Source organism: Bos mutus, chromosome X, assembly GCF_027580195.1.
Source record: "Bos mutus isolate GX-2022 chromosome X, NWIPB_WYAK_1.1, whole genome shotgun sequence".
Classification (NCBI taxonomy): domain Eukaryota; kingdom Metazoa; phylum Chordata; class Mammalia; order Artiodactyla; family Bovidae; genus Bos; species Bos mutus.
The window spans coordinates 106,587,830-106,606,355 of NC_091646.1; the positions used below are offsets into that span (position 1 = coordinate 106,587,830).

At 37.6% G+C, this 18,526-nt stretch overlaps 1 protein-coding gene across 1 annotated transcript in view; it reads left to right on the forward strand.

Annotated features, from left to right (window-relative positions):
• The window catches only part of TBC1D8B (TBC1 domain family member 8B), a 77,726-nt gene extending 64,991 nt beyond the window's left edge, over positions 1–12,735 (forward strand). Inside the window, exons 15-21 of the mRNA XM_070365588.1 lie at positions 418–486; positions 654–894; positions 1,634–1,699; positions 3,462–3,545; positions 4,601–4,657; positions 7,246–7,343; positions 9,553–12,735. Of these exons, the coding sequence (XP_070221689.1) occupies positions 418–486; positions 654–894; positions 1,634–1,699; positions 3,462–3,545; positions 4,601–4,657; positions 7,246–7,343; positions 9,553–9,951 (1,014 nt within the window). The 3' untranslated portion in view covers positions 9,952–12,735. The remainder of the gene's footprint in view (positions 1–417; positions 487–653; positions 895–1,633; positions 1,700–3,461; positions 3,546–4,600; positions 4,658–7,245; positions 7,344–9,552) is intronic.
• The last annotated feature ends 5,791 nt before the right edge of the window (positions 12,736–18,526 follow it).

An 18,526-nucleotide genomic window follows, 5' to 3' on the forward strand; every position in this document is an offset into this window, starting at 1 on the left:
GGTTTCTCAAGAGGCAGGTCAGGTGGTCTGGTATTCCCATCTCTTGAAGAATTTTCCAGTTTATTGTGATCCACACAGTCAAAGGCTTTGGCACAGTCAATAAAGCAGAAACAGATGTTTTTCTGGAATTCTCTTACTTTTTCGATGATCCAAGTTAATATTTACAGATATTAACTGGCTGTCCTCTGGTGGCTATCTCTGTGTACGAAGAGACAAAGGTCAAATTGCATATCAGAGTAGAATTGAACTATACTGTATGCACAGCTTTTTTAAAGGACAAAAATAGGTACATTTACCTTTTGTTATTCCTTAAAGTTTAAAATATTGTATTCTGGCAGAGGGAGTTTTCTAAATGGGTTCAAAGACAATTTCTATACCAAAGTGTTAAATTCTGAATTGCTTTTAATCTTTTTAAAGTTGCGTGTTGTATCACAAGATGTGAAGTTGAGCCTTCATGAACTGGATGAACTTTATGTCATCTTTAAGGTACTCTTTTCCTTCTTTAAATGAAAAATAATATTCTTAGCAGAATTTTACCACAACCACCCAACTATTTTATCTTTAATTATTTTAGTAGACAGATTTAAAAAAATGTTATGAAGTTACATTTTCTGATTTAATGACTTTTGTCTTTTTTTCCATTTTTTAAATAGAAAGAGTTATTTTTTTCTTATTATTGGTGTTTGAGTTCTCCAGTACTGAAGCACCATGATCCCAGTCTGCCATATTTGGAGCAGTATCAGATTGACTGCCAGCAGTTCAGAGTGTTGTATCACTTGTTGAGTCCCTGGGCTCATTCTGCAAATAGAGATTCACTAGCTTTATGGACATTCAGATTGTTGGATGAAAACTCCGACTGCCTTATCAACTTCAAAGAATTCTCCTCTGCAATTGGTAGGATGATGTCCAATAACTTTTCTTTTTTAAAGCAGAAAAATAAAGGTACCCCTAGAAATACTTAGTACTGCCTGTAATTGCCAATTTAGTCAGATTTTATCAGCCTGATTTACACTATCTCCAGCTTTAGCAATAACTGGACCATTTTCTTTGTTTGTTACTAAATCTAAATATTTCATCGCATCTTGCCCCAACCCTCCCAGAAAAAAACAAGCTGTTAGATGTGGTTGTTTTAATGGTTAACATGAAGGAAGATAATGTCCTGATTTCCCCACCTTTAGGCATATGGATTCTTCAGGAGGATGTTCTACCTCAGTAAAAATGCAACCGCATAGCCTAGAAAAGTGGTAAAGAAATAGTCAACAAACATTTTGTGCCTGTAGATAGTCCACCAGTTATATCGTTCCTTTGCTTTTCCAGACACCCTAATGTGCTTTCTTAGGGATTCCCCCTTGAAGAGGAGTTCTCTCCTCTGATGAAGCATTCAAAAGAAAAAGTAAATTTTAGATTGGGGTTGGGGAGAGAGTACAGTAAGAGAGCATTTTATTTATCCCTTTATTTTGCTTATATACTTCAAGGAGAGAATCTGGCCTACTGGATGTTGGTTAACTGATAGTTTAAGTAACAGAAGGTTTCTGAATCCTGGCTCATATCTATGTCTTAATTAATCTGTGTTGCTGTAATTGATTGAATGTTCTTTGGCTGTGATTATTTGCAATTTAATTTTATTGAACAGACATAATGTACAATGGAAGTTTTACTGAGAAGCTTAAGCTGCTTTTTAAGCTGCATATTTCTCCAGGTAAGAGTTTAATAGTTGTTAGTGATGTATAGAAGTTGATTCTATACATCAATTATACTTTTTAACAAGTATAATTACAGATATCATTCTATTTTAACGAATAATATAATTTTCCATATGGTATAAGGTCGTTGCTTAATTGTGGCCTGTGGATCACGTTAGCAATATTTTTGCTAATATATAGTTACACTGAAATCTGTAGAGGAGATTCTGTGTAACAGATAGGTTCATAGATTTCCTTCCTGTTAGTGGTCAGTCAATTTAATAAGTAGTTTATGTGTAAGCACTGTCTATCATTTGAGTAATGGCATAATGTTGAATTTTTATTGTTGTTGTCATTAGACAGTAGAATTTAACTTTAGACAAACCGCCAAACTTGTGAAATACTACAGATTATTCAGAAAAGTGAGACTGGGCAGCAAGGGATATTAAACATTTCGAGGAGGAAACAAAAACTACCATTTATTGAGCACTTGTTCTGTTCAGGCATTTATATGCATTCTTTTATTTAATTTTCATGATATCCTTGAAAGGTGGTATTATCTGTCCAATTTTGACGATATGGAAACTAAGAGAAAGATTAAATTTGCTGAAGACAACATATCTAATAAATTGCTTAGCTGAAATTCAGACTAAGGTTTGACTACAAAATGCAGGCTTCTTTCTATTCTACCATACTGCCTTACTGTTACCACATCAGTTCTACTTAAGTGTTTCCCTCTGAGCTCAAGAGGCTGCCTTTGCCAGCCTGATCCATAATTAGGAATCTAGTCTTAAACTTTAAAGGAACATTGCAAAAGTACCTTTTAGCTTAAATAGGGTGATTCACCAAAAAAAAAAAAAAAAAAGCACCTCATAATTTGTCTAAAACTATACCTGAGGTCCCTTTTAAAGTCTTCCCAGGATAGTTGGGAACCATTCTTTACCACACCAAAAATCTAAAAGTCATGTTTAACCTTCACAAACTCAAATCATAAGCACAGTGTTAAAAACCAAAGACAAATCAAATAATAATTTAACTGTGAAGGACTTTACATTGTCAAGTCAAATTGTCATTAGATTGTCTAATATTGTAATGGAATGAATATGATTTTCCATAGAAGGATTAAAAATAGGAAAAACACTGTATATCTGTTAGAGCACTCAGTTTCATGTTTTCCTTATTATTAATGATGTTTTTAGATGACTGTGGTCACGTTTTCAGAGATTTCCAAGTGTCATATTTTTAAATTTTAATTTGTAATGGCTCTTGGAAAACTGTTAAAAAGCAAGTAATTTGGAGAAATAAGAGAATTCAAAGTGATCAAATACTTCTTGTTAAAATATTTGCTATACAGTAGAGTAGTACCCCACTCCAGCACTCTTGCCTGGAAAATCCCATGGACGGAGGAGCCTGGTAGGCTGCAGTCCATGGGGTCGCTAGGAGTCAGACCCGACTGAGCGACTTCACTTTCACTTTTCACTCTCATGCTTTGGAGAAGGAAATGGCAACCCACTCCAGTGTTCTTGCCTGGAGAATCCCAGGGATGGGGAGCCTGGTGGGCTGCCGTCTATGGGGTCGCACAGAGTCGGACACGACTGAAGCGACTCAGCAGCAGCAGCAGCAGCAGCAGAGTAGTACTACTTCTATACTTCTTCACATATGTCTTTCTTTTACAGGGACCCTTTGTTTAATTCTCTGTCCCCAGATTTAATTGATCCATTATAGGACCTGTTTCTGTCTCTCATTGTTACAAATATGATCTGGGTTATCTATTTTCAGCTTATACTGAAGTGCAGTATAAAGACCCTTCAAAGGGAGATGAACTTTCCAAGGAAGAATTGCTGTACTTCAGTCAACTCCATGGTAAATATCTGTTTTGAATATATCTGTTTTGCTGATTAATCACGTAGAGATCTTTCTGGTTTAAACATTCTTTACCCAGCTACTACTAGTAAAATTTGAGTTAATTATACCTTACACTTCTTTTGTGCTACCATAGCACTTAGCATAGTCCTAAATGCATGGTAAGTATTCCATAAATATTTGAGTAACTAAACTACATTTTGGATTTTGATTTATGGAATTTCTTGTTTACTGGAGAATTTGAAAGAAAATGCATTTTGTTTCTACTTTTGTAGCAGAAATTTCTAAAATGTATCAGACTTTTTAAATGCCTTGTTAAAATGCAATGAAGACAATAGAATCTTTGATGATAGAAGGTCATAGCTATTATTCAAACAGTGAATACTTATTATAAATCACTGTAGGTGTAGGAGATAGGGATGAGTCTGTCTCAGACAAAATTTGGAAGTATTATGGACTTATTGTTGTGTCTTTTGCTGCTTTTTCATAAATAGAAGTATCTTAGAGAGAAGTCCTTATGTAACCTTGTGTATGGTTACTGTATGATGGTGTTTGAACATTAAGTTTGAAGCAACCTTACAAATCATCTAGTCAAGTCCCTAAATTATACAGGGGGCACTGAGGCCCAGAAGGGAGAAGTGACTCGTGTGAGATTTTTCAATGAGGTTTTACCACAGTTAGGACTAGTAGCTCAGTCTTTTTTTTTTTTTTTTGTTAGCTCAGTCTTTTGGCTCTCAATATGTTTTTTTCCTAATAAAAGAAGTAATACTATTCAATTTGAAGAAAATCACAAGGAAGGAAATATCACATACCACCCAGAAATAAATTAATAATTCATATACTTCTATCTAAGATTTTTTAATGTGGATTTTCCCTGCAGTGTTCTTTTTAAAGTTCTTGAATACTTTGTCTTCTCATGATAGGAGGTCAGATTAGCTATAATTGGTTTGTTGAAGAAAATAACGTGTGCTTATAAGTCTATCAAAATACTATTTTACTTTCAAAAGGTATTTTTTAAATATTTTACAAAATGCAGTTGTCCTCTTTCCCTCTAGTTTCCAAGCCTGCAAAGGAGAAGGAAGCAAAGTCAGCAAGAAACAGCCCAGAAAAAGGTATATGATTTAGAAGTATCATTTAGTTTAAGTTATTGTTTTTGTAAATAAGGTTAACTACACAAGGGGGAGGCATGGATTCCTTTTAAAATCTCTTGATTTGTCCTTAGAGCTTTTTCAGTTCCTTTGTGTAAGTTTAACAATTTATTCTTCTCTGGATACTTCAGTCTCAGAAGTTATAGAAAATGTAACAGTAAATGACCCATATTTATTTATTATTTTAAAAATATTTATTTTAATTGTATAAGTAATAGATAATTCATATAAAAGAAATTTAAATGGCACAGAAATGCTCATATCCCCACCCAACCCCACCCTGAGGTAGATGTGAAAACATTTTGGCCTATATTCTTTCCAGACCTGCTTCTGCATATAAACAAATATAAATAGACATCTATTTTTTAAAAAAGAAACACTTCATAAATACTGTTTTATAACTTGTTGCCGGGGACCAGCCCCGGCTGATCCAGGGTATTCGAAGGAGAGACGGCGTAGGCGAAGATCAGGAAACAATTGCTTAATTAAATGTTAATTAAGGATATAAAGAGTAATAGAATGAGGATAGCTCAGTGAGGAAATTTAGTGGAGAAAAGCGGCTGAAATAAGGATAGCTCAGTGAGGAAATTCAGTGGAGAAAAGAGGCTGAATAATTCAGCCAGAAGGTAAGAGAAAGAACGACATGGTGAGACCAAGTTTGGTGAACAAGGCCCCACTTTATTTTTCCAAAGTAGTTTTTATACCTTAAGTTATGCATAGAGGATAATGGGGAAGGGGTAGAGTCTTGCAGCAAGCCAGGCTTTCTTCCTGCAAACTTATCATATGCAAAAGCTTAGGTGATTTGCATCATCTTCTGGCCCAGAGGCCTGTTAACATTTTAAGACCCTTTCTTCAGAAAACTTATTTTTTTCTAAAGGTGATTGGTCAGAGCCACCCTCCAAAAGCATTAGATAAAGTTGCATTCCTACAGAGCAAAGGTATGGTGGGCTATAACAAGAAAAAGAATTAACTCAAGGGTCCCAGGTTACAAACATTAAAGCTACTACTTACACCAATTATATTAATCAATACACTGCCAGGGACACGCAGGTAAGGGATATGGAAACTTAGCAGCAAACAATGGCCCAACAAGTGAAAATCCCTTCACCAATACAATTTCTAATCAATCTTTTAACTACTCAAAAGAATCTGTGTTTAGACAGTTTAGAACATCTCCTGCCTCTCACAGTTGGGAGGCTCTGAACAATCACATGTGGCCGGAAAAACCTATTCAGGCAGGCTAGAGGATTTCCAAAGGAGTTTGTAGGTTAAACACTGTCACACCCAGGAATTATTAACTGGAGCTGTAAGCTAACTCTTTTTTCAGAGAGGTAGTGGGGGACAGCCCCCCGTAAAGTCAGAGGTGTAGGTGAAAGCACAAAGCAGAAAGTAGGCAGACTCTGGTTTTGGGGGTATATGCTCGAGAATTTCCAGGGGGACTCCTGAAGCTCGATCCCGCCTTTGCGTATGCCGAGCCTCCTTCCTCATGACCTTTGTCATGGGCGGAGTTCCTCACTGGCTCCCAGCAGTGATAGAATTCCAGTTGAGCTATTCCAGATCCTGAAAGATGATGCTGTGGAAAGTGCTGCACTCAATATGCAATATGCACTCAATATGCAATATGCCGGCTCCCGGCAACTTGTTTTTCTATTTTTTAGTATATCATGGACATCTTTTCATGTCAGTACATGTGGATCTGACATGTACTGAGTATTGGGGTACAGAGTTTGGTTGTATTGTCATTTATTTCAGTAACTAGCTCAATATTGATGAACACTTAGGTTATTTCCAATTAATTATATTGCAAACTATGGTCCAACAAACATTTTTATACTTACCTTTAATGATACTTTGGGGCATATTTCTTTAAGATAGGATAAATTCATAGAGGTATGAGGATGCTGGGTCGGGTCGCAAAGAATATGCACATTTAGTATTTTGATAGAGACTGTCAAATTGTTCTACAAAAGTCAATCATTCTTTTTATGTTTTTGAGTAACAGCTAAAAAATAATTTTTGAAGATCTGCTTAGATATGACCACTTCACCAGGTTGTTCAGTATATCCTAGTTTTCCAAGAGATCTAAATAATTATTAATAAAGTCACAATAACATCATTGTGATTAAACTCTTCAAAGGAATGAATGAATAAGTACTGTTTGAATTTTTGAAAGAGTCACCATAGACCACTGCATATTAAGAACATCATATAGAAGCTATTTTAAACTTAGTGGTATACATGAGAACATCAACATGAAATTTACATCACCAAGTCAGGGTGTACTGTTTAATTTAAAAGGCATTCTTCTTCCCCTCACCTTACATCTTCTCTAGTCCCCAACCTTTTCAAAGTAAAAATTTTAGTTTAATGGAAATGGAGAATATTTTGAGAGTCAGTAAGTGAAAGAAAAGGTATAGTCAGATCAATTTCTGGAGAAAAAAGTGGAATCTTATATCTCAATGAAATATCTTTCAATAATAATTGTTCTTTTGAGGATTTGGGAAAATATAGTGGGCTGTTCATTATGAAATGATTTTATTCCCCTCATTTAGAAAAAGAAAAAGTCAATATTCAAGCGTATCTAAGTCAATGGCAAGATGAACTTCTAAAAAAAGAAGAAAACATTAAGGATTTACCAAGAATGAATCAGGTATTCAGTTCATAAATTCTGGTTTTCTTATGTGTTTTATTAAAATGAATGTGGGTGTTTCCAAATCTAAAATAGCTAACATGCTATTACAAAAATAATCTCTGCATCATCTCTGTAAGTTTCAGATGAGTATAGAAGAGTGGGAGTAAATTTTAAAATGATTTTCTACTTTAAACACTTAAATGCATCTAGAGTTTCAGTACAGTCCTCTGCTGTGACATTTGTACCTATAGAAAAGATGTGTGTATAACATATATTTCAGTGTTTTCTACTTCTATCTTTATTAGAAATGTTCATTTATTCAGTAGACATTTTTTAGTGACTACTAGATGACATGCCCAATACTAGGTAATAGGAATAAGAAATAACTAAAATAGGTTATACCCTGGTTCCTAATCATCTTGAATCTGCTCAGATAGTACTAATGACTACTGTTAACACAACTTTTTTTTTGGCCATGCCATGTAACATGTGGGATCTTAGTTCCTGGACCAGGGATCAAACCCGCACTCTGCTGTGGAAGCACAGAGTCTTAAGCTCTGGACATCAGGGAATTCCCTATTGACACAGTTATAAATCCATCTCTTGCTTGCACACTATTCAGTCATTGTATGTTCTTATGTTTTTTAAATAAATTCTTTTGGTACAGATACTGAGGATTCTCAGAACTTAACCAAAATGAGAAATATGAAATAACTTCATTTTTCTCAGTGGAATAGGTAATAAGTACTTCTTAAAATTAATCAATATATTAATACTAAAATTTTAATAAACAGTGTTACAGACTAAGAAAGAAAGAAAAATAAAGCTTAAAGTTTGGTACAATAAATTTTTATAAAGTGTATCTTTTAGGGGGACTTCCCTGACAGTCCTGGGGCTTCCCTGATAGCTCAGTTGGTAAAGAATCCGCCTGCAATGCAGGAGACCCTGGTTCAATTCCTAGGTCAGGAAGATCCGCTGGAGAAGGGATAGGCTACCCACTCCAGTATCTTGGATTTCCCTTGTGGCTCAACTGGGAAAGACTGCCTGCAATGCGAGAGACCTGGGTTCAATCCTGGGTTGGGAAGATCCCCTGGAGAAGGGAAAGGCTACCCACTCCAGTATTCTGGCCTGGAGAATTCTATGGACTGTTTAGTCCATGGGGTGGCAAAGAGTCAGACATGACTGAGCTACTTTTACTTCCCCTTTCCCTGGCAGTCCAGTAGTGAAGAATCCATGCTTCCACTGCAGGGGGCATAGGTTGGATCCCTTGTTGGGGAACTAAGATCCTGCATGCCTTACAGTGCAGCCCCCACCTAAAGTATATCTTTTTTATTTACTTTTTATTTACAGATAAACTTTTCTAGTAGGATGATTGACTTATAGGACTTTTGTGTTAGAAAAATTTTTTTATATTGGCAAGAATCTTCTAGGAATGTCTATGGATTGTCTAGGGACAGTTAGCAAACAATCCAGTTTATTTCTTTACTAGGGCCCCTCCTTAGCCTTTAAAAAGAAACATGTCCACATGACCTCCTTGTATTACTGAACTGGTTCCAAAACATTCTTCCTTAAATTTAAGTCATCCTAGTCTGTTCATTAAGATTGATTAATGAATGAATTATTTGTATGTAGGCAAATATGGGACTTTGCCTAATTAAAAGTATCACCTAACATTGAAGGAATGCTGGCAGATACTGTCCAGGAATTATTGTATATATAAAATATGTACATATATGTTGTTTGGGGGGCTTCCCTGGTGGCTCAGATGGTAAAGAATCTGCTTGCAGTGCAGGAGACTGGAGTTCAATCCCAAGGTCAGGAAGATCCCCTGGAGAAGGGAATGGCAACCCACTCCAGTATTCTTGCCTGGAAAATCACACGACTGGCGGGCTATAGTCCATGAGGTCACAAAGAGTCAGACATGACTGAGTGACTAATGCTACACACTATATACATACATATATACATATATATATATATATATATAAAATTTACTGTTATTAGGCAACAGATAAGAAAACTTAAGTGGAATTTTCTTTCATAATTCATACCCATTTTTCTAGAACCAAAATTTACTTGGGGATTGATCATCAATCAGTTCTTAAAACTTCTATGGTGAGGGTTATGTGGTGCAGATTCTAAATAGAAGACTATTCACTCCTAAGTTCTCTTTATATATTTGCTAAGTCTAATATCAAATGTGATATTTCTAACTTGTGTCTTCTAGTCACAATTTATTCAGTTTTCAAAGACACTATATAACTTATTTCATGGGGACCCTGAAGAAGAGTCATTATATCAAGCCATTGCTGTTGTAACCAGCCTTTTGCTCAGGATGGAAGAAGTTGGAAGGAAACTCCATAGCCCTACATCGGCAATGAAAGGGCTGTCTGGTGCTGCAGTCTGTGTTTCTGGAGTACCCAGTGAGGGGCAGGCAGAGAAACCCTTGGAGAAAGAACCCTCCTCGCCCAGGGAAGAACCTCAGTGGTCATTTGCGTTTGAACAGATTCTTGCCTCTTTGTTGAATGAACCGGCATTGGTGAAGTTTTTTGAGAAATCCATAGATCTAAAAGCCAAACTAGAAAATGCGAAAACCTCTCAGTTAAGTTGTAGAACCAAGAAGTAAAGCTCTTAACAGGCATTTTACCAAGATTCTTATAACCATCAGCTTGATTCCTGGAAATAGGGATCAGGGATTTATCTTGTTACCAATGTGTTTGAAGGTTAAAAAGAAGATATTGTAAGCACAATGATTTATTCCTTTGGGGTAATATCTAATTTTGATATTCTATAATTCGAATATACTTTTTATATTTCGCAAGACATGCAGTATCAGGGAGAGTATGCTAAATGTCACCACCAGAGGGCACCACCATATCACTTTTAGTAAGCAAATAACTAGTTTGTGCTGCTATTTACATATGAATTAGTGATGATTTTTGAAAATGTGGTGTTATGTTTGAGTATTAGTGATGCTGCCATGCCATAATGATAAATCTTACTTTCCAAATTGCCTCAGTCCTATTACAGTGCTTTAGAAAATCAAACTCTTAGATCTGTAGCCTTAATTATCTAGAAGATTACTGTATGGGAACCTCATTTTCAAGTTATCTAACTGAAATAATATTAACTTCTTAAAGTTAATCTCATTCAGTCTTCTAGTATTACGTAGTTGTTGTTGTTTTTTAAGTAAATTCTACCTTCTCCCTAACCTGAGCAGTTCAGAAGCTATGATACACTTCCAGCTCTGTTATTAACAAAAATAAAAAATTCAAATACTGGGCTGATATGAGGAAAAATGATATTGGATTTGGATTTGAGCTGGTTAAAATGAGCCAATTCAGAAGGGTAAATAAATGTACAGTTAACTGTGTACACGTCTCTCATTGGATTGAGAAGTTACTTGAAATTCCAAGCACTGCTCTTTGTGGTATTTTTCTCAGAGTAGTTTGGTTCTAATTTTAGATTTTGGATTTTCACCAGTCATATTTTAAGTTATAATAGATAGATTGAATTATTGTATTAGTCTGACAAGTTCATAAAGTATACAAGCATACCTTGTTTTATTGTACTTTGCTTGATTGTGCTCCACAGATACTACAGTTGTCTTTTTTTTTTTTTTTTTTTGGCCACCACGTGATTTGTGACTGGTAGGCTTGTGGGATCCAGGCTTACAGGATGGTAGTTCCCTACAGGGATTGAACCCGGGCCCTTGGCAGTAAAAGTGCAGAGTCCTAACCACTGGACCACCAGAAAATTCCCACAGATACTACAGCTTATTGAAAATGAAGGCTTGTGGCAACACTGCATTGAGCGAGTCTAATCAGTGCCATTTTTCCAACAGCATTTGCTCACTGTGTCTCTGTCACATTTCGGTGATTCTCACAGTATTTGGGACTTTTTCATTATTATTATGTTTGTCATGGTGATCCGTGATGAGTGATCTTTAATGTCATTAATGCAACTCACTGAAGGCTCATATGATGGCTAGCATTTTTAAGTGGTAAAATAGTTTTAATTAAAGTTTGTTCCTTTTTTATACATAATGCTATTATTGTACACTTAATAGACTACACTATAGTGTAAACATAACTCTTGTATGCCCTGGGAAACCAAAAAATTCATGTGATTCGCTTTATTGCAATATTTGCTTCTATCCCAGTGATCTGGAACCAAACCTGCAACATCCAAGGTATGCCTGTACTTGTGCATAAGGATTGTTAAGATAATGTATAGAATTTTGGCATCTATCTAAAAAGCTGTAATTTATCTAATTTAAATGTGTAATTTCTGTATACTTTATGCTGCTTATATTTCAGTCATTACAGTGAAAGTTCATTTAGAGATAATGGGCTTTGTTAGCACTTTAAAGAGAAAAAAACATAGCTGTCTGATATTCTGTGTTGTTTCTGATAAAAGCAATTTATAAATCAATTGATTTGGAAAACTGAGGAGAATGCATCCATTGGAACTTGTTTCTTCACAAAAGACTTTGGCTTTAAGCCTTTTGACTTTTCAGATTTGAAACCATGAGAAGGCAGACATCCTTTAAGAATGACCCAAGAAGTCTCCCTGATTATACCAAAAGAATTGGTATAATCAGCTTTTGGCAAGAATCCACTGTGAACAAGGCTTAATCCAGAGGGTTTCATCACCACAAAATATGTTATTTTCAGAGAGATTCAAGAATTTTCAAGTTGACCCCTTGAAAATTTTTGTAAATTGGACTTGGCCAAACATTTACTAGTAATGTCTTTAAAATGATTTTGTCAGCTTTGTCTTTCCAAGGAAATTACCGCTTAAAGAGATAATTGCTAAATAAACATCTGTGCCTTTTCTCAGAAATGATTTGCCTGAAATGTGTCCAAATTTTAGAGTTCGGTTAATAGTTTGTATGTGAACTATCACGCATCTGCTTTTAAGCAATGATTGTTATACCATAGTAGCTCTATAAGACACAAGGCTCTATGCTTATATTCAAATGCACTGTTGCACATTGTTCAATATTTTGTCAGTTGTATTTATAAAAAGATACTTTCTTAAGAGCATATGTTATTGATATTTGATATGTTTTAAAATCAGAATATTGAAGATTACTTAGTACTGTATTTTAGCCTAGATTAGTTAAATTGAGTACCTAAAGAGATTTTTGAGTTGCAAAAAGATTATAAATGCAAGTTAAAAAGACAAACATTTATTTTCTGAGTCTGCAGGAGAAATAAACAGAACACATAGTTTTGTAGTCACTACCTTGTTGAACAAGTGGGTTTTTCTTACGTAGTTGTGTCACACTGAACCAGTGCATTGTACCTTATACATTAAATTAGGTGTTATAAGGTGGGCTTTACTTGTCTTTATAAAAATAAATGTTATAAATCTATTAAATAAATATGAAAATGGCTTACTTAGAGATCTTACTATTATTTACTATGATATATTTATATTTAACTCTATCACTTGAGGACTTCCCTCCTATATTAGTTAAGGCTCAGTTGCAGAGAACAGAATTCACTCTAATTAGTTTAGGCAGGAAAAGATTTATTACCAGACATTAAGTCACTTATAGAATTATCAGGAGGACTGCCTCTAAATTGAGCATTCAAGAACAACTTCCAAAGCTATACCACAGCATCAGGTCACCAAGGGAGTTGCTAATTCTTCTCCGATTAGGAAACTGCCACTTCCTACTCCATGATGAAAAGCCAGCTGTATGGCTCCTGTCCCCAGAACCACACTCCACCTACTACTGTTTACACCAGTGAAATGGATGCCAAGCATCCTGCCTCTCAGCACCCACAAGCTAGTGACTAAATTGCAGTAGGACAACCAAACAGCTGCACAACCATGTTTACCAGCAGAAACGGCAGAAGCGTAGCCTCCACCTCCCTTCTGCCAGTTGTCTCATGTGTGTATCTGACTGCCCTTTAATGTCCAGAGTTCTGGTTGTGAGGGAATCTGGGAAATGTCCTTAGTTTCTTAGCCCCGACAGTAGAGAAAGGCACACTAAGAGGCTGGAATGGACACTGAGCACTGTGTTTGCTTTCTCTTGCTGGGTAACAAATTATCTCAATACACATTATTTCACCATTGCAATGAGTCAGGACTCCAGGCTCAGCTTAGCTGGGTTCTCTGCTTAGGATCTGACAAGCTGCAAAACCAAGGTTTTTTCCAAGGTGGTTCTTATTGTAGAGGCTTAACTGGGGAAGAATCCACTTCCAGCCTAACTCAGGCTGTTGACAGGAGTTATTTCCATACGGTTATAGGTCTGGAGGCCCCAGCTTCTCGCAGGTGGTTGACTGGAAGCCACCCCAGCTCCTAGAGGCTTTACTCAGTTCCCAGAAACTGCTTCTTCAGGCTTCCTGACCTTGCCATGTGGGCTTCACTCAGATGGCCACTTACTTCATCAATCCAGCAAGGAGAGTCTCTGAAGCAAGTCTGCTAGCAAGACAGTGTCTTATATAATGTCACATGATCTCACAGTGTGACATATCCCCTTTGCCATATTCTGTTGGTTAATTGAAGGTAAGTCACAGGTTCTGTCCACTTTAAAGGGGGGAAGATTACACATGAACATCAGGAGGCAAAGGTTCTATGCCACAGGGAGTGCACTGTGGAGTCTGTTCACCACAAGAATCTATGTTACCCACCTCTTTTCCCACACAGCCATACCCTTCTCATACTTCTGCAGAAGAGCTAATAGCATCAGTGGTATGCTTCTGACTGTCACAACAGAAATCCTCATAGCAAAAAAATGCACTAATCCTCTCTCCTAAGGGAAAATCCAAGTTTTTAGTCTTAATTCAATCTCCATCCCATCTTACATGTGAACTACAAATAGTTAACTACCATCAACTCACCTCATATAAAGTAGAGAAGTAGGGAAAGAAATTTAAGTATATAATTCAGTTCAGTCACTCAGTCATATCAGACTCTTTGCGACCCCGTGGACTGCAGCTCGCCAGGCTTCCCTGTCCATCACCAACTCCTGCAGCTTGCTCAAACGCATGTCCATTGAGTCAGTGATGCCATCCAACCATCTCATCCTCTGTCGTCCCCTTCTCCTCCTGCCTTCAGTCTTTCCCAGCATCAGGGTCTTTTCCAATGAGTCAGTTCTTCACATCAGGTGGCCAAAGTATTGGAGTTTCAGCTTCAGCATCAGTCCTTCCAATAAACACCCAGGACTGATTTCCTTTAGGATGGACTGGTTGGATCTCCTTGGAGTCCAAGGGACTCTCAAGAGTCTTCTCCAACACCACAGTTCAAAAGCATCAATTCTTCAGTGCTCAGCATTCTTTATAGTCCAACTTTCACATCCATACATGACTACTGGAAAAACCATAGCTTTGACTAGATGGACCTTTATCAGAAAAGTAGTGTCTCTGCTTTTTAATATACTGTCTGGGTTGGTCACAGCTTTTTTTCCAAGGAGCAGGCGCCTTTCATGGCTACAATCACCATCTGCAGTGATTTTGGAGCCCCCCAAAATAAAGTCTCACTGTTTCCATCTTCCCCCCGTCTATTTGCCATGAAGTGATGGGACCAGATGCCATGACCTTAGTTTTCTGAATGTTGAATTTCAAGGCAGCTTTTTCACTCTCCTCTTTCACCTTCATCAGGAGGCTTTTTAGTTCTTTGCTTTCTGCCATAAGGGTGGTGTCATCTGTGTATCTGAGTTTATTGATATTTCTCCCAGCAATCTTGATTCCAGCTTGTGCTTCATCTAGCCCAGCATTTCTCATGACATACTCTGTATATAAGTTAAATAAGCAGGGTGACAGTATACAGCCTTGATGTACTCCTTTCCCGATTTGGAACCAATCTTTTGTCCTATGTCTGGGTCTAACTGTTGCTTCTTGACCTGCATACAGATTTCTCAGGAGGCAAGTCAGGTGGTCTGGTATTCCCATCTCTTTCAGAATTTTCCACAGTTTGTTGTGACCCACACCATCAAAGGCTTTGGCATAGTCAGTAAGCAGAAGTAGATGTTTTTCTGGAATTCTCTTGCTTTTTCCATGATCCAATGTATGTTGGCAATTTGATCTCTGGGTCCTCTGCCTTTTCTAAATCCAGCTTGAACACCTGAAAGTTCTCGGTTCATGGACTTTTGAAGCCTAGCTTGAAGAGTTTGAGCATTTGCTAGCATGTGAGATGAGTGCAGTCGTGCGGTAGTTTGAACATTCTTTGGCATTGCCATTCTTAGGCATTGCCTTTCTTTGGGATTGGAATGAAAACTGACCTTTCCCAGTCCTGTGGCCACTGCTGAGTTTTCCAAATTTGCTGACATATTGAGTGCAGCACTTTCACGGCATCATGTTTTAGGATTTGAAATAGCTCAATTGGAATTCCATCACCTCCACTAGCTTTGTTCATAGTGATGCTTCCTAAATCCCTCTTGACTTTGCAGTCCAGGATGTCTGGCTTAGGTGAGTGATCACACCATCGTGGTTATCTGGGTCATAAAGATCTTTTTTGTGTAGTTCTTCTGTGTATTCTTGCCACCTCTTCTTAGTATCTTCTGCTTCTGTTAGGTCCATACAATTTCTGTCATTTATTATGTCCATCTTTGCATGAAATGTTCCCTTGGTGTCTCTAATTTTCTTGAAGAGATCTCTAGTCTTTCCCATTCTATTGTTTTCCTCTATTTCTTTGCATTGATCACTGAGGAAGGCTTTCTTATCTCTCCTTGCTATTCTTTGGAACTCTGCATTCAAATGGGTATATCTTTCCTTTTCTCCTTTGCCTTTCACTTCTCTACTTTTCTCATCTATTTGTAAGGCTTCCTCAGACAACCATTTTGCCTTTTTGCATTTCTTTTTCTTGGGGATGGTCTTGATCACTGCCTCCTGTATATAATTATGTACCTAAAAAAGAAAGGCAGAAACTATGGATAGGTACAGTAGTCCTCATTCCTACAATGCAACCATAGTTGTGTGTTATTTTATTTTATTTTATTTTTAATTATCATGCAATAAATTAGCTTTTTTTTAATGTACACCTCTATGATTTTTTTTTTTGGTGGTGCAGGGTCTTTGTTGCTCCACACAGGCTTTTCTCTAGTTGCAGCGAGCAGCAGCTACTCTTTGTTGTGCTGCACAGGCTTCTCATTATGGTGGCTTCTCTTTTTGTGGAGGGTAGGTTCTAGGCGCACAGGTTCAGTAGTTGCAGCACATGGGTTCAGTAGTTGCGGCTCGTGGGCTCATTAGCTATGGCACATGACAGGCTTGGTTGCTCTGTGGCATGTGGGATCTTCCTGGACCAGAGATTGAACCTGTGTCCCCTGCATTGGCAGGCAGATTCCTATCTACTGTACCATCAGGGAAGTCCCACTTATGTGAATTTTTAACAGGTATGTGTTCCTGTAACCATCACCACAATTAGAATGCAGAACACAATTAGAATTCCATCACCCCCAAAACTCCCTGAAACAGTCTGTCTTTTCATAGTCACATTCTCTCCCCATTCCTAATAACCACTTATCATCAGGGTTTTCCCCAACATATTAAAGACCAGATGTTTGCTGTCCCCAAATCCCTGCCCCTTGCAGTCATGTGATAAAGAATTGGTTAATGACATGCTTCTGCTTGAATTTCTCAATCTATAGCAGAGCAGGAGAGAAAGTAGAGAAGACATTCTGGTGGCAGTAGTGGCATCTTCACATCAACACTCTGGTTCTGAAGTAGGACTTCAAGTGCTTATGGATGCACAGACTTTATCCCCCCTTTTTGAGGGAGAGGAGTTTCTTAGTGCATCTCTTGCAGGGCCCAAGAATGGGCTCTTGTCTGACCTTGGAAATGAATTATCCAAGGAGACACACATGCTGACAAAGCAAAAACTTTATTGAGAAGGAGCACCCAGGGAAAGAGCAGCAGAGTAAGGGAACCCAGGAGAACTCTACTACATGGCTCACAGGCTCAAATTTATGGTGATAGGGTTAGTTTCTGAGTTTTCACTGGCCAGTCATTCTGTCTCAGGGTCCTTGATGGTGGCATATCGCTCAACCAAGATGGATTCAAAGGAGAAGGACTCTTGGAAGTTGGTAGGACATATGAACTAGCATCTCCTCTCTCCTTTTGACCTTTTCTGAATTCTTCCAATTGGTGGTGGCTTGTTAGTTCCATGTTCCTTACCAGGCTCTCCTGTTGTAAAGTAATTCATGCAGATGGTTACTGTGGTCCCTGGCCAGGGTGGGTGGTTTCAGTCAGCAATTCCCCTAACACATCTGTGAGCCCAACAGTTCAATAAAGTCTTTTTCTCCTTTTGCCAGCCAGAATCCGTTTCACTGGCTATCTAAGGTAAGGTTGATACATGTGACCCTGGGAGCCCTGTAGCACCATCTCCCTTGAGGCCAGGCTAACAAATTATCCTGGTAGCCACATTCCTAGGCTTACACTCACTGGCAGAAGGGCATTTAATCCTTAATCTCACATTTTACTGCAGCATCCATTTCTGTCATCAGAACTACAATTTTTCCCCCATCCCAAAAGTGCCAAGCAGTAGATTTCCTATTCTCTAATTCTACTTGTCTTCCTTTGAGAGTAATGTCTTTTCTTTATGGCTGCTTTTAAGATCTTGGTGTTGCCAATGTTCTGCAGTTTCTTATGATTTATCTAGCTTTTTTAAAAGTCATGTTTGACATTATTAAATTTTGATTATCAACCATCATTCTCCAAGACCTGCATGCTTTTTGCACAAGCCAAACAGGCAAATTAAATGAGGATGTAATAGAAATCACCTCCCATACATACATACATACATCCTTCAGATATTTGGTGGGCACTCAGCTGTGTGATTTCCCTGGGGGTGCGGTACTGACAGATACAGTGAATTCTACTTGGCCATTTCTACTATAAATAGCCCTTACTACACTGGTCAGGGAGCAAATGTGGTAGGTCTGCCAGTTGTTGAGTATTACTGCTTCAAATATTCATTCATAAACTAAGAATCATATGATATATTTGCAGATCTACTGGATCCATTGTAGATGGATTTAGGATAAAATTTTATTTCTGGACTCCCTAAGCCCTGACTCTGACCAATCAATGACCATTGTGTTGTAAACTCTCCCCCCACCCCACCCCCACATTGGTCCTGGATGAATGTGAATTTATAATCAGTGTTCAAAACACTGAAAAGTGTGAGTGTTTTTGTTGCTGAATCCAAGCTCACTCTGCTTGCGACATGACAGGCCAATGAATCAGGAG